Source organism: Sardina pilchardus, chromosome 18 (genome assembly GCF_963854185.1).
Source record: "Sardina pilchardus chromosome 18, fSarPil1.1, whole genome shotgun sequence".
NCBI classification, from domain to species: domain Eukaryota; kingdom Metazoa; phylum Chordata; class Actinopteri; order Clupeiformes; family Clupeidae; genus Sardina; species Sardina pilchardus.
Genome location: NC_085011.1, coordinates 14,065,600 through 14,078,814, shown reverse-complemented (window position 1 = coordinate 14,078,814; position 13,215 = coordinate 14,065,600). Strand labels below are relative to the sequence as shown.

Genomic DNA, 13,215 nt, shown 5'->3' with positions numbered 1-13,215 from the left:
TGGAGCCATATTTGTGTGTTGTTTTTTCTGTACGGTATGCTGGTCGTCATTGGTCATGGAGGTGGAGCTTGAGTTGTCTTGTCATCTCTCTCTCATAGGACTCTCACTGTCTGCTTGACATTGCACCACACGCCATTGAGCGGCTTCACAGCGTTCACATATACCCAATCGTCATTTTCATACGCTACAAAAACGCAAAGCAGATCAAGTAAGTGACCTGTCACATCACTGATGTCTGTGTGTCTCCTCTCTCTCTTTCTTTCTTTCTCCTTCTTTCTTTCTTTCTTTCTTTCTCTCTCTCTCTTTCTCTCTCCCTCTCTCATATTTTCATAAGACTAGCAGTGGTGCAGAGCTGAAACACTAATGGATCGGGGAGAGACTTTCTTTTTTTCCTTCTCTTTTCTGTCTCTCTGTCCTCAATCCTTTCCCCTTGTTGGTAAAGGACTCCATTTCTCCATTTCTCCACAGCTTGTTTAAACTAGTCCAATAAATCACATTTGATATCAGGGGTGCCTTTCAGGCAGAGCTCCCACCCAGAAGTGGATTTGAAAGCTCTGCAGTTCAGCGGTGTTCAGCAGGCCTCTATGTTTGGCCTCTATGTTTGGTCCTGTCCTGTCCTTGCTTTTAAAGACCTCCAGAGTGAAAGAACCCTCTCTTGTCCTTTCAGAGTCTCTGTAGCACGACTTAAGAACATGCCCAAATAAATACAAACTTGCACCATCTAACCAGACAACTTTGCATTAGCTACAAATTCTAATGGAGAAATTCCCTCACACTTTCCTATAGTGTACAAATTCTATCCAGACCCACAGTGTGTACCAGGATAAAATATACTTATCAGCTGATGAACCTTGAAAGAGTGAATAGGTTTCCATCAATGACTGGTCCACATACAATTTCTCTTTTCACACTTTGTCTAGAGATCAGCACATTTGTTTTCAGTTGGATGCGCATATCATCCAGAGCCAAAAGGGCTTCTCTGGAAGCAAGCGAGCGCTGGCTTTACTTAAAGGTACCAGTTCCAGATATAGCGTGCATATAGATTCAGGTTATCCTCTTCGCTTCAGATGTTCGCTTGGTTGCAGTGAACCGCGCTGCAAATCTCCACTTTCACAGCCGATGAGCAAATTGGACCAGTTTAGTCTCCTACACAGTCACCGCGGCTGCGAGAGCAGCTTTCCCAAACACCCTTAGGATTTGCTGAGGTTTATGTAAATGACGTCTTCCCGGGCCGGAAATCTCCGGGAAAAGGCTCCGCGTTTACCTCCGCAGCGGTGCGGCTGCCTGTCATACGGAGCGGAGCCTTAGCGCAGAGCCGCGCTCGCTCCTGTGATGGGGGGGGTGGGGGCGCTGCGGATCAGCGGCTGTGTGCAGGAGCAGGGTGCTGCCTCTGGGTGCCTGGGGGGGGGGGGGAGAACTGGGCCACAGACTGTTCGTTCTCCAGCAGTGCATATGGCACGCCAGGGCTGCACCAGCCAAATGCCAGCGGTCCCCTGGGCTATAGGACGCTCCAGCGCGTCGGCCATCTTTACTGTGAAGCCGCATTGGCCTCCGAATATCTAGCTGACCTTGACGACGTTACTGAAATAGAAAAGGGAGAGTAGCTGCCCAATAGGAGCTGGGGATGCTGAATCTAGCATGTCTTGTTTTCTCACTGGGTATACAGTACAGGGGGGCTTTCCCCTCACTGGGCTATCCCAGCTAGTGTGTGTGTGTGTGTGTGTCTCTCTCGCTCTCTCTGTATATTTCTCTCTTTCTTTTTCGTCTCTGTCTGTCTCTGTCTTTCTCTTTCATTCTCTCTCTCACACACACACACACACACTCTCTCTCTCTCTCTCTCACACACACACACACACACACACACACACACACACACCGTTTCCACTTCTCTCTGCTACCCACACACTTATGTAATCCCAAACAGCTGGACATGGCTCCATTTTACAACGAGAGTTTTTTTGTGTGTGCATCTGAGGTCATTTGCTTAGTGTTGCTTCTCTAGCCATAATCTTCTGTCCTCTTAAATACAGATCTTATTGCACAGTTTAATAACCCTGGTTCCAGCTCTCTTGTTTATGCCATTTAAAGTTCAAATGAGACTTGTGAGTATTTCTAGCGAGCTGCCGTTTTAGAGTAATCTTAATGTGCTCTCCGTAGCTGGATAAACATAAAGACATATTATACTTGGTCCTCATAGTCTCTCACAGACAGAGTGCTACTTTCCAGGTCTTCTGAGCTGCAAGTCTAGTGAGCGGCCGGTTTAGAGTGATGTTAATGTGCTCTCCATAGGGAACAGAAGGACCCAGTGTTCCTGCGGGATAAAGTCTCTCAAAAACATTCCAAGGAGCAATTTGAAGTCGCACAGAAGATTGAGCAGGAGTATAGCAAGTTCTTTACAGGTTGGATTATTATTATTATTATTTTGATAATTATTATGATTATAATTATGATGATGATGATGGTGATGATGATGATGACGATGATGATGATGATTGATTGTTGTGGTGGTTGTTATTATTATTATGCACATGATCTTTAGTGCTTTTGTATCATTGCGTGACCCGAGTAGCTCAATTCTAGTACCTGTTACCTGTAAGGTACCTGTTTTTTAGACTTGTGTTGCCTCTAAAGATGTCTCCTTCTGTCCTTCCTCCTCCCAGGTATTGTCCAAGGCGGCACTTTGGCCTACATTTGCACTCAGATCACAACTATAGTTGATCAGGAACAGAGCAAAGTTCTGTGGACTCCTCTGGGCCCCACATAGAGGTCCGGGAAAGTCCTGGAGGCTCACTGCCTTTCATCTGTGGTTACACACACATGCACCTACACACACACACCCACACACACACACACTTACTGTCTGCAATCCACACACGTGCACAGACTCTTAAAACAGATGTACATTCTAAAAAAAAAGGTACACTACATCCAACACTACATCTATAGTGTTTATTTTTCCTACTTTGTTATGTTGATAGTAGCTGTCCCAGAAGTTGTTGTTGTTGTGTGTGTGGGGAAACAGGATTATAGCACTGAAGTTTATGTTTTGTGTTCATTTTGGTCTTCCCGATGGATATCTGATGTTTGGTAATGCTGCATTGAAGACACACGTTTACAGAAGAAAAAAAAGTCAGTGAATTGTTATTTAATGTTTGCTTGAATGTGTACTTTTTTCCTCTTTGTTCCCCTAATTGAAGTCTTTGCTAACCCCAGTGTCAGTTCGGCTCACACAGCCATTGGTCTTAATGGCATGCGAGTGGCTTTTCTCTCATCACACATCACTTTAGGTGACTGGCATCCATGAAGTGTATAAGAAAATAACCTAAGAGGTTAGTAGTGCACAGTGATTGCTGTGCTGGGGGCAGCAGCTTGAATCTGAGATGGGTATTGAGATGAAGAATGGGAGTGACGGGGGTGGTGGGGCAAGCGGAAGTGCCTTAGGAGATCTCCTGAGCGGATGACAATGGCAATGGCCTCTCTCTGGCCTCTTCAGAATGCACTCCGGGGCTAGACAGACCACTGTGTTTTCAAACAATCTCTTGGAACCACCACAAATCACTTTTATCTTTAAAAGAATACGTCATAGTCATGCGTACTGAAGTGCACACTCACGTGGACTTTCCTCAGCTAAATATATGAATATAGTATGTTTTATTTTTTATTTGTGTGTAGGCCACAGGCCTAGCAACATGAAGCAGTCAAACATGTCCTAGGTGATTTGAAGCCTTTTTCATCATTCATTTGGTCTACCTGTTTGTGGTTGTCAGTCACTTTTATGTGTTGCCCATTTCAAATCCTAATCGAGAGAAAAAAAGGTGCAGGGTAATTAAGTGATTTTCTTAAATCTGTTGCAATGTTAGTGAAATTTCATTGTTATTTAATTTTTTATTGAAGAGGCACACTATTTCCCCCTCTCCCCGTCATGTCACACGACCCTTTCCCTGCGTCGTAAGGCTGTGCCAAATCCTTTATGTATTGTCTCCTGTTTGTTTGTTTGTTTGTTTGTTTTTGTTGGTTTTGCACCTGCAAAAAGACCCCAATCTAGCAATTTGGTAGGTTTCCAGTAGACCGTTTAATAGGTACCTTCATTTTATGGTAAAACGAATATTTGTTTGAGTGTATCACACATACAGTATGTTCCTTGCATTTCATCAATGGCCTTTATTCTGAAATTAAATAGCAAAAACATGTTCCTCATAGGCCTATATATTCTCATTTGAAAAAAGGGATATCGTCTTGCACAGTTCTCAGTGGGGAAAACCTATGTTCCAGAAGTTGTAATGTTGACTATTGTGTTTTAAATTAGGCATTTTTTCAAGTAAAATTAATGTCTATTTTTCTTAATAGATAGCTAGTATTTGGTTCAAAAGAGGGATGCATCATGATCTGGTGGTATTTTTTATAGAAGATGACTAGATGACCGGTACTGTTGTGATTGGGATTGTCTTTTATTAAAAAAAAAAAAAAAAAAGAGAATGTGATTTGTATGAAATGTTGCGGCATTAACAAAAGAATAAAAGTCATTTTCTGTATCACATAATGTTATCTGATGTGTCAAGCTAATGCATCGTAACTCAAATCAGTATGCCCATTGTAGCTCGGAGAAACTTTAACATACAGTGCAGAATAACTTGGTGAGAGGCTGCAGAATCAGTGCTGCTGCTTTGAGGTTGTTGAAGTGTATTAAGTTGTATAATCTTATTTGCCAATTATATGGACATTACAGATGATAACAATACATGATATATATATATTACAAAATGCATGTTGCCCATGTTTACCATCATTAATGAAGATGTCCATGGTAAATATTATCTGCATCATATCAAATACAAATGAGTAAGATCTGAAATCTCTTGGTAATATGCTTAAAGCACTCTGGGATCTCATTGTCAAGCCACTGCTTGTCATGAGGGAAATCGTGATGGTGTTCTGTCAAAAGTTAGTTTTAATAACCAATATTTGAAATGGAATTCTACACAAAGGGCTTAGATTTTATTTTTTATATCACTGATGTTCACTAAAGGCTTCATATAGAAATGATTCTGTAAGTTGCCATGTTCAAGCTTTGGATGGAAACACTGTTTATTTTTGTCTCTGAACTTAGTCGAACAAGTTGTGTCTACTTGCTTGTTCCCTTTTTGCCTGTGGCTTTCTTGTAAGGTTAATTGACAAGGAAATAAGCCACTCTGAATTCCTGGTGTAGTGCTGTCTTTCAGAAATATGTTTTGAAAAGTGTATTTTAATTGTGCAACAAAATATTTACTGATCCAAGTGCTTTAAGGCATTTGTATACTTTGTGACTAGACATAAGAAATGCAACAAAGTAACACATTACTACATATAGATTGGTTTAGCTGAATTAAAATGTAGGCATCCTCTGCTTTGTGTTATTCCTAACAAAAATAAGATTTTTTTGTCTTTTAGACAATCCTGCCCCCTCACCAAAAAATATGGTTATGTTGCAGCCTGCAGACCTTGATACAGTACTGTTATTTGTCTAGTGCCCCCCTTGTTTTGCAATGAATAAAGGGATTGAAACACGATGCAGTCAGTCTTCATCTTAACTGGTCTCATTTTCTCTTTCTGTAAGCAGTCTATTGACACAGTGTAACTTTAAGTTGAATAAATTGCTTGTTATATTGAATAAAGTACCCCTATGGGGAAGGCTACATTGATGATTCTTTACAACTTCATCTGCTTTTTCTAAGTAACTTTAAGTGTGTACTATTTGTAACTATTTGTGTGTGAATATTTTTGGCTTTAGAAACGACAAAAAAAAATGGACCCAGTCTGTGTTTGATACCTTCCTGATTTCTCTCAGGAAATCTGGGTAAATCTTATCTATCTTATCTATCTTAATGCTGTTTTAGTGTTATCTAGCGGATTATTTTTGGTTTAGATTAGGTGAATGCAGCTGAAATATGAGGGTGTGTTGCCATGTTCCTTGAGAGCGGATCATCTCAATGTTCATTATTATGCAGAGACTGACTGTTAAGGACTCGAGAGAGAAATTTGGCTTGAAAACAAAAAGCTGTGTTGTGCGGTCTGTTAAATCCTTGACTCGTGTCACTTCAGGTAGATGAACAGGAGGATCATTAATGTAATCGATTAGTCGGCTTTGTGGCACGTTCAGCTTAGCTGACCAGCGTGGACCAGAGGTAAGTCTTGTTAAAGTACAATTATACTGTCCACCCATGTGCAAGTCCACTAATGGGGATTAAGATCAAAGTTTTTTTTTAAATATATATATAAAAAGGTTGGCCATTTATTTTAGATGTTAGTGTAGGCTTAAATAGGCTTTCCCTTAGTCTGAGCATGTATCTCATTTTAGTAGATTTGAGTAAGACTCCATGGTTCCATGTTCAGTGAGCCTGCGTAGAGTATTGCCATGCTGAGAGGGAAAGGGCCTGTGGCCCTCTCCTGTGAACAGCAACATGAGCGTAGAGTGAAGCTCGCTCGCAAGATAGTGAGAGTTTGAGACCCATGGCTGGGGGCATGCAGCACTAAGAGCAAAGGACAATAAAAAAACACATTTCAGCAAAAGGAAATGTTCAATTTGAGAGGGTAAATAACATGGCATAGGTTTTGATATTGTTCCGTAATGATCCAAAAGTAATTCATCTTCTATAACTGAAGGTTGGTAAACGTTGTGCATCGTCCATGTAAAATGAGCAAAATACACTAGCCTTGCACTTGATTGACCTTGCAAATAATCTATCTCTAATGAATGTTTTTAAGGGTTAGTTGGGGAGAAATGTAAGAATATGAAATCACACATTTAAAAATAGCTTGAGCCACAGATGTGCTGGTCTACAGGAATAAATGAGGAATTTCCATTTTGCTACAGCAGCAGAAACGTGTTGCCAGGATACCTAGATAGAAATTGTTCTCTGCAGAGTTAAACAGATATTTGGCTAAAGATAGTTAGCTATCAGTAATACTGTTGCTGATATAGCAAGGGTTCCATTTCACAGACAATTTCATTTGGGAAAATAGTTATTTTTGGATCAAGGGTGAAGTGTGAACATGAATCTTTATTGCTATGAGTGTCTGATAAGGAAATTATTCATACCATGGTTTTACATACTTTTTTAATAGGCTGGAAGCTGGAAATTCAATCGTATTGAATGCAAGACTTGCCACTTGTGCCTGAGATCTCTAGTCCAGTGTAGACTTCCACCTCTACCCATCCTGTTGCAAGCACTGCATAGTGTGGCCCAATACAACATGTCCTCCAAGTCCCCTTATGCTTGTTTTAGAAAGGGTTAGAGTCTTCCGCCACAGTATCTGTTTCAAGACAGCTGCTGACAACTCATCTGAACTTGAGAAGATGCAGCAAGGCTGACTATTGGTGATCTTTGTTGGGTGGGTAAGCCTGGCCTTTCTCAGCTTAAGCCAAGAATGAGTGTCATGGAAGAATTCAAGGGTGTTCTTTTTTTTTTTGGTTTAATATCTTGATCAGTTAGCTTGAGCTCTGTCAGCATATTCCCTATTGACCTCAAGCTATGTATTAGCACCTGGCTGATCCCAGGTTAAACTTTACATCTGTCAGCAGTATAAGAGTCCTGTCCTCCGGCTCCTGTAGAAACCAGTTCCTCTACAGACCAGCTCATTGGACAGCTGCCGGCTGGGTTTTCTTGGAAGATGATCAGTCCAGGATCCTGTTGCTCACCATAAATAACTGCATTGAAACTTGGCCTTCAAATCCAGATATTTACTCCAACTGTACGTTGTACAGTACAATTCATAGCCTATAGGTCTGTTTGCATTTTTGTCACTCATTCTGACGCACCATTAACATGTTATAAAATAAGGAATAGGCTATGTGTAATCGCTATGGAGTTTTACCTCAAATGTAAACTGTCAATCATAACTGATCAAATTGAAAACATGCACATGACATGTTATTTGAAATATTTCAGATGTGCCTATGGTGGTATCTGTTTTGAGTAAAGGTAAATATTCTTGAGACAGGGGAGATGCTGCATTTTGTGACTCTGCAGTTCTTGAATTGTCCAGTAGGAGGACTTGCAAGCACTCACAGAAATCCATACCGACCACTTTCTTCATGCAATGGCGAAAATAGTCCCCGGTAGACTGATTTTTAAAAATACATATATTTCATACTTTCATGTTATTACCTGGTATTTTATTCAAATTGACTGGAAAACGGCTATGCCATAAGCCCATCTGTAGCCTGTCCATTGGGCTGCACAGAGGCTCATAGCATGCTTACTTTGTACCCTTCCTGGGTTAACTCAGCAAGCTACTTGACCAGGTATGTACTTTACACATACTTAGTTAAATCATGTCAGTGTTGATAACTAGGTTGGTGGGCAGGCTATAGTTCCCAGATCAGTTTACGCACACATTACACATGCGGTAAAAGTTTGAGGAAGGCCATAGCTTGGCAAGATTTGGTTACCGTGGCTATTTCAGTGTAGGCCCAGATGTAGAGGCACAGGTCTGTATCTCAGACTGTAAATATGACTCTAAGAAAACATTCATGTCATCTTTTCTACACCTCCTACAGTTTTATTTGTGTTTACGTTTCAAAGTTGACAGGGGACACCATGTTGTCAATCACGCCACTTCCAGATCAACCTTTAGCCTGTAGGCAATTGGTTGTGGGCCAATGCTGCAACTGGTCCAGATGTAAATTGGATCATTTTTACTTTTTAATCATTGCCTTTATGTGCAGTTGCGCCTATAAAGCATGATGGGAATTGTTTAAGTCACGTGATTTTTAAAAAGTCTACATAGAATTATCATTAAGTGAAACATTTAGCTTCTTCCAAATAGTAATTTGCTAAAGGCTCAACAGGTCCTTTCGTCCACGGCACGCACCAAATCCCTGCCCTTGTGCAAGGGCGCACCTTCACTTGACGCGTTCAACCTCAAATCGGAGTGCTCTGGTTTCATATTGATTAAGAAACGCGGAGGAAAAACATCATGTGCATTCTGATTCCATTTACTGATGGTGGAAATGTCTGTATGACCCGCGTAAATATGTTATGCGACATAAAACCACATAAGATGGCAGCGTGTTTTTGAATTAAAGGCTGTTGTTGCATCACTGTTGGTTGTGGCGAAGACGTGGTGAGCAGAGCCTGAACTGCAGAACCGCGTCGCAACGTGATAATGTCACATCCTGAACGAGAATAGCATAGTGTTTTTTCGCCTGTAAAAAAATGAAAAATATATTTAATGCCTTAAAAGAATCATGCGGTTACGAGCGAATAAGCAGTCGCGCAGCTATAGAGCGTTTTGTCCATCTTTATTATTGTGACTTGGCTCCGCCTTCCTACCTGTAAATCTCCCCAGCCATCTCTGGAGCAGATCTGACGGGCGTTATCAGCTGGCCGCCCGCAAGAGGCTGAAGGCAGTGAATGGGGACGGCGACATTTATGCTATCGCATGCCATTGTGCGCGAATATGCTAAGGGAAATGCCGTCGTTTGAGGTAGTTTATTTCGTTGCGTAGCGCAAGTGAACGACTGGAAACTCAAAATATCGTCCTCCAGTTGAAAACGGCCGAAGCTATCGATTAACTTGGCGTTGGTGAGACCGAAATCGATCTGCTACCTTCAAGTGACCGTGTAGCTGGATGGAAAGCAGCGCGTTCGCACGTATAGTTGATTGAGAATATCGTCTGTTGGCTGTTGTCACAGGTCATCTAACGCAGCTGTGAATAACAACAGCCGCATTGGCTGCAGTATGAATATTTCTTTGAGGTGGTATTTATTCTGAGCGTTTTGGAACCCCCCTCAAAATGAAAACGATAAGTCGTCATTAATGCGGATTTAAATGCATCCAGCAGAGGGACAGAGACTCGCTGTTACAATCCAATTTCACCGAGAAGAAACCCTTTCTTTTAAAAAGAATATTCATATTGTGGAGAACTGGATCAAAATATAGAACGATCGTGAGGGATATTTGAAGCAATATGGCTGATGACTGGGGTTGGGGGCGCTGGCAGGAGCTCTCCAAAGCTTTTAGATGCTAGCCGTGGCAGATGGCAACGTTTCCTATGGCAGCAGCAGCTCTATAATGAGTAATAATATCAATTATAATAGAAATTCGGACTCTTCTGTCTCTATATCCAAGATGGATGTGATCATCCCGTTCTCACCAGATGTTCCCTGTGACAACAATGGTCAGCGCATGTGGTGGGCATTCCTTGCCTCATCCATGGTGACGTTCTTCGGGGGTCTCTTCATCATTCTCCTATGGAGGACCCTCAAATACATGTGGACTGTTTGCTGCCACTGTAACATCAAACCTAAGGTAAGCAGTCAATATATGCTTAGTTTATCCAGGCCACTGATTTGTGAAAAGAACTGACACTTTTAGGAAATGTGCCATTATAAAATGTTATGTTTAATAAAATGGCATAATGATTATGCAGATATCAAAAGTGGGATCATGCTTAATTAATCTCAGGGCAGCATTGTGGTGGACCTGTTCCCTGTGTATTATGTCAGTTGAGATGCCTCATGTTTACCTCAAAGTGGCTTAAAACTGGCACCTAATTAGTTTGAGATGGGCTAGGCCTACTGGAAAATGTGTTGGGGAATGGCTTTTAACAGTGTCTTTACTAAAGAGAGTTCAATGAGATGTTCATGTGGATGGTACACATGAATATGGTACACAAGACATTATGACTGTATGACCACGGGCCATTAACCAGCATGCTTCATATGTAAATTCTAGCAGAATATTTATCAAAACCCCAGTGGTTATGTTGATTTGTCGGCTCCTTATGACTCTGAAGTGACCATTTTGTGTTGACAGTATTGTCAGCTAGTAAGAATAACTGAGATTCCCTTATGCTCTGTAGACAATACTGTGATGTACAATGTCTTTGTTTTATTGATAACAAGACAGCCATTCTTGTGTCTTATGATTGTAACTGTTTATCAAACAGCAAAAGGTTGTCATTCTGTGTTGGTTTCAATGATGAGCTATAATCTGAGACAATATAGTTCATTGTTGTTACACAAGTCCAACCTTCCACTCATTCAAGATGTCAGTCAAAAATAGGTATCGCATGGTCTAGGCAGAGGCTGATTTGAGTGTTTTGGAGGTAGTGGTTACTACTGTAACTTCCATTCTTCAAATATGCAAGTCCATATCACCAATCATACAGGACTGGGTAGCTATCATTTATTAAAATGGAGAGGGTTAACGATATCTGCAAAGTCCCCAGTCGTCCTTATCGTTTCATTAACTAGATGATCAAACTGCACTGCCAGGTCTGCAGGTCCAGTTGTGGCTGACCTCTCTGCCTGACCTCCCCTGATGGAAGTTGTTAAAGCACAATCAGCTCAGTGTCGTGTGTTGTGCCTTATCAGGGGACACTCCAATTCAGATCCTCCATTAACAGCACAGGCTGGTGAGAGAGCGAAGGCCGGCCTGGTTGATCATGAAGACAAAGACAATTTCGCCTTCATATTCCTCCGTAATTGGTCTCCTGATTGGATCCCTGTGCTGGAGCCTTTAAGAATGCACCCCGTGTCGCTTTGCCTTTCAGTGTCTGAAAAAGGGCCGACGTTCTGAGGAGGAGGTAACAGCCCGTGCACACACACAGCCTTTCCTCAAGTTTGGTAGGGTGACTTTGCAGAGGGCTTTTGACACTTGGGCTGCAGCAGGAACATGCTTGTTAGGAGCATTAAGGGACTGAAATGTGATCGCGCTGTGCAGCTGACTGGTGAGCCAGGTCCCTCTGGCATGGCGTTAGTAATGGGACTCTGGCTACAGGGGCCTTAGATTGGACAAACTGGGGGATGTTGAGCCTCTGGGGGTGAGAAGAGGGAGATAGGATAGCATGTCTTCAGCCCTTTACCACCACCAGGCCTTTCTCCTACGCTGCTACTGGCCTGAGGCCAAATCAGTGCTGATGTATATGTAGTGGTCGCATTACCTAGTTAGGATTTGGAAATCTGCAGTGCCTTATGGGGCTTCCTAACCAAGAGCATAGTAAGGAACGGAGGGAAACACCCATGACCATGTCTTGATGAGTCTTGGCATAGTTGTATTGACTGGATGCACCTTATGCAAAGTTTATTACAGAATTGCATGTGAAGTGTCCCATTTGTTGTGCACATCAAGCCCGCATGAGTTATGTAGCTCAGTGTTAAGCAGTTGATTGTATGCACTAGACACTGTGTGTGCTTCAAACATTAATTGCAGTGGAATTAGTTTTGAATGAAGTAAGTACATGCACTGTTAAATAGCCTCATTTCTGGACACAGAACATAAACATCTTGCATTCTAAAAAAATATTAACCTTTCAATTGGATAGAAAACACGAAAAGTTGCTTTTCAGTTGTCAGTTTATTAAAAGTCAATCTGCTTTAAATTGTTTTGATAAATACAACACATCAAATCTATTTGTTTTCTTTCCTTTAAATCCAAACACCATGAAGCTGCTTTTCCAGAAATCACTTTTGCTTGAACAGTTTCAGCTTGTTGGCCTGTGATTAGTTTTGCCGGTGGCTGAACGTGACTTTAATGTCAACGCAGTGGAAACGCTGCCCGGTACACTGAGAAACAGTTCCAACAGTGGAACAGAGAGCTGTGGTTTCCCACGTGCCACATGGATATATCCTGAGAGATGCCCAAAGACAGAGCCTTGGAGTTTTGTTTGTCTTTAATGCAGACAGGATTGTGGGCATGCCTAGCGAGGGGGTTTGTTGTGTGCCTGTGTATCCCCTCGTGCTTGGCAACGCGCCGGGTGCATTTCGCCAGACCAGCAGAGCGCACACGCCCTGGGTTCAGCTGTCGCGCTCACTAACTGGATCCCAGTGTGCCGGCCACACAGATCATGACGGACTAAAAAAGACTAAAACCCACGGAATGATACAAGGAACATGACATTACGCCCAACAAAGTATCATTTCAGCATGACGTCCCCTAAATTTATTGTTTCATTTGTCCAAGTACTCTAGAGTAGGACTCTGCTATGACTAATCGTTGAGTGTTCTTTGTTTATTACAATGAATGACATTCATTTGATTGCTTTCTGACATCCTTTTGGTAGCTTCACAGCTTGAGGTCTTGCTTTGACTACTAGAGAATGAGGTCTTGTTTTCTAGTTCTAGTGTTATAGTCCAGCAACGAACTTGAACACTACATGCAAGCTTGATCAGTTCATTAGAATGCTGGGAAAATCAGCATGTTTCACCAGAGCAGGATTTCTTTTACTCGGAAG

General features: G+C 41.8%; 2 protein-coding genes across 2 annotated transcripts in view; both read left to right on the top strand.

Annotated features, from left to right (window-relative positions):
* dlg5a (discs, large homolog 5a (Drosophila)) overlaps positions 1 to 4,540 on the top strand; it is a 46,831-nt gene extending 42,291 nt beyond the window's left edge. The window contains exons 31-33 of the mRNA XM_062519446.1: positions 99 to 208; positions 2,290 to 2,399; positions 2,661 to 4,540. Coding sequence (XP_062375430.1) covers positions 99 to 208; positions 2,290 to 2,399; positions 2,661 to 2,764 — 324 coding nt within the window. The 3' untranslated portion in view covers positions 2,765 to 4,540. The remainder of the gene's footprint in view (positions 1 to 98; positions 209 to 2,289; positions 2,400 to 2,660) is intronic.
* A 4,926-nt stretch (positions 4,541 to 9,466) lies between these two features.
* The window catches only part of kcnma1a (potassium large conductance calcium-activated channel, subfamily M, alpha member 1a), a 136,793-nt gene continuing 133,044 nt past the window's right edge, over positions 9,467 to 13,215 (top strand). The window contains exon 1 of the mRNA XM_062520384.1: positions 9,467 to 10,289. Coding sequence (XP_062376368.1) covers positions 10,002 to 10,289 — 288 coding nt within the window. The 5' untranslated portion in view covers positions 9,467 to 10,001. The remainder of the gene's footprint in view (positions 10,290 to 13,215) is intronic.